General features: G+C 33.6%; 1 protein-coding gene across 1 annotated transcript; it reads left to right on the top strand.

Moving 5' to 3' along the window:
• Positions 1-1694: 1694 nt before the first annotated feature.
• LOC141394644 (uncharacterized) lies at positions 1695-3001 on the top strand. The gene is made up of 2 exons (XM_073969366.1): positions 1695-1833; positions 2227-3001. Exons 1-2 carry the CDS (start codon positions 1828-1830, stop codon positions 2509-2511), a joined length of 291 nt encoding a protein of 96 aa, XP_073825467.1. The 5' UTR covers positions 1695-1827; the 3' UTR covers positions 2512-3001.
• Positions 3002-3227: the final 226 nt, after the last annotated feature.

Here is a 3227-nt window from a genome sequence, read left to right as displayed (position 1 = left end):
ATTTAAAACGACAACTTGTTTTTTGCTAGCAAGAAATCTGCTTAGATGAAAGAGTTATTAATGGCACAACAAGAAGTGATTAGTTGCTATGGAAAGCCGACATGTAGCGGTTTGTTTTCAATTTTTCCGTGGGATTTGCTTAATGGAACTGCCCATTGAACAAGATCAAGGGTTGTTGTGAAACTTTTTAATTATTGTTGTGGTCTTGGTAGCAAAATTGTTTATATATGTATAAGAATGTGCACTTGTGTGGTTACACGTTTCGTTCGATGTTTCCGTGTGCATTTCTTTCAGTTTTTTCTTAGATTATTTATGACATTTAAATGTTTATAGACGTAACTAGCCAGACATAATGTGTTCTCACAGTAAAACACTGATAAATTGATTGAAACGGAACTGTTGATTATAACAACAAACAAAAGAGGATTAATTCCGTAAATGTCACCAAGGCAGGAGTTACTCCCATCATTGTATTATTTTAGACCACCTAAAATCGTGCATGTGAGAGCCAATGTGACACCTATATTTTTACTGGACCATAGCCATTTCTTTGCTAACCCATAGTGAAGAATATTTTTGCCTTTGCCGTCTTCTCTCTAAAAATAATGTTTTGTTGGAGAATTTTGAATAAACTCCGACTTTAACCCTAAAAACGTCTTTTTTTTCATTTTTAGAGATTTCTGGCGATTAGATAAGATTTACAGATTTGATGTATTCTGAGACCTATAGTAAAATTTTATGACAAACGAATTTTGTAGAATATTTGGATTTGATATGATCACATTTTAAAGGAGTTTTTTAAAGATTTTCGAAAAAATGACCAAAAAGACCCCTTTGATGAACCGCATGCGGGTTAATATTTTTCACAAAAGTATTGCCCACATCCTCCTCTGTGAAGTTGCCAAAGACACTATAAACCTAAAATACAAGGATTCCATAATATCTTAATTCGAATATTTCGAAAAAAAAAAATAGAAATGGGCGGAATTTGCTCCGCCTACTTTGGTTACTTTCCGACGTAAACTTTAAAAACGCCGATACACGTGTCAAATATTTTTAGCTCTACTTTCATAATCTACTCAGTTTTCCTTGTAATTTTTTTGTTGTCCCAGAGTGTTATCAGTCGAATTTATACTGCGAAGAGGATTTTGATCCTTCTTTGATTTAATTTGGACACATAGCTCTCCAAGGTTTCAGCATGAGGCTACCTTTAAAACCTTTATACTAAATTTTATAAGGTATGTAGAACGATAATAACTGGTTTGAGGATTCGGATTTGCCAGGCATAAAAATACCGACCCATGAGAAAAAGACGAAAGAATCCCGCAAACGTTGACTAAACCTTTTAGGACAATGACACAAAACATTGTTAACTGTGTTATGGTTCCACTGTGTTGAGTAACTGTTATATCACAACACATCCGATGTATGTTGTTAAGCAGAACACTCATTTACGCTTGTTCTAACCTAAGCATCGTCACATTTTAGATGTGGTTAAGGTGGACAAGTATTCTCCCAGGTGGAAGAATTTTATTCGCAAATAGAATTTATTCAATTATTAGTGGACGTAAACTGATATATTGCAGACATGATTACCTGTACAAGGTACAAGCCAATAAATATGTATATAGATTTGTATGTCAATGTCAATGGGAGTCAAGAACAAGATAGAGCAAAATACAAAGAGGAAAATATGTAACAAGTGGGAATTTTTTCTATTTCTTTAAGGTATAAAAGGTAGGCAACGTCTTTAAGATATCAGTAGAAGTCATTCTAACGTTAAAGGTGTTAAAACAAACCAAAAGCAAATAACAAAAAATATTAAATATGAAGGTGAGAGGAATGCGTGGTGTACATGAGAATAAATGATAAATTAGCGCAAAGTGATGTAAAGTGTATCCTTGAAAGGATTTCATAAAATGTGTGAATATTTAAAATGAAAATATATAAGAAACAGAACATCCATCTGTGTAAAAAGGACTGCCGTAGAAAATAAATACAATAATATTAAAAATTAAATGAAGAAATATAAAATAAACAAGCGAGACAACACCACAATTTCAAGGAATAATTTTCTGTTCTAATGGTGGCAGTCACTTACCTCGTAATTTGAAGCTCCATCTTGCTGGGGCTTCTGTGTACAAAGCAGTCTATCACTATGTATCCTTTTTTCCAATAGCTATTGTATTTATTTAAAAAATCTTCCTTCGGTTTTTTTCTTTGCAGTTCACCATTGTTGCTGTCTTGCTTGCTTTGGCTTTGGGCGCTAATGCCTCATTATACCCCTTGGGACTTGGATACCCAGGTGCTGTAGTTGTTGGTCATCCCTTTGCTGGACTTGGTCCAGTTCAAGTTGTCTCCGGTCCTGTTCATGTTCCCGCCGTTGTTGTAGCCGCTCCAGCTGCCGTTTCAGTTTCCAAGACACGTGGTGCTGTTCATGTTGCTCCCTTGCCCGGTCATGCTCAATCTGTGGTCCAAGCTAACTTGCAACCTGCTCCAGGAACTTGGTAAATTTCCCCCCAACAAACAACAATATTAGCTAAAATCCCAAAATTAAATGGAATCTGCACTGCATCTTTTTTGGTTAAATGGAAAACAACACTTGACACCTTTGCCGTGGTCAAATGAAAGAAAGGATAATTAAAAAACATAAATTTAGTTAATCCTTATATTCTACAACAAATCATAACATTTCACGCTCTCCTTTTTTCATTTCAACAATACTTCTTTCTATCATCCTTTGTAATTTCCCAAACTATCTTACCCATACTTTGTGATACTCTACATTGTGTACAATTTTTTCATAGTCACTTTTCTAAGTCACTGCCATCACCATCTATAATTTTCACTTATCTTTCCTATTCTGCATACTATACGGACTTGAACTTCTTTTGAAGCCGTATTAAGAAAATACTTTTTTGGATTTTAAAAGACATTATGCAATGAAGGAAAACACTTTTAATGAAAATAAATAAAAATAATTTTTTAAATAATAAAAAAACATTTTTTTGTTTTTTTTTTTTGTTAATATTTTAACTATGATGAGATTTCAAAATAAATTAAGTTATGATGAGGATTGGATTATAACCCACCCTGCCAAAATAAACTCGACAGGCCAGAGCTGTTTACACCCTTAACAATGAAATATTCTATACTGAAATTAAATAATTATTTTTTATACCCTCCACCATAGTATGGAGGGTATATTAAGTTTGTTTTTCCGTTTG

Source organism: Musca autumnalis, unplaced genomic scaffold (genome assembly GCF_047663935.1).
Source record: "Musca autumnalis isolate F117 unplaced genomic scaffold, ASM4766393v1 scaffold_2, whole genome shotgun sequence".
NCBI lineage: Eukaryota > Metazoa > Arthropoda > Insecta > Diptera > Muscidae > Musca > Musca autumnalis.
This window is presented reverse-complemented; position numbering and strand designations above follow the sequence as displayed.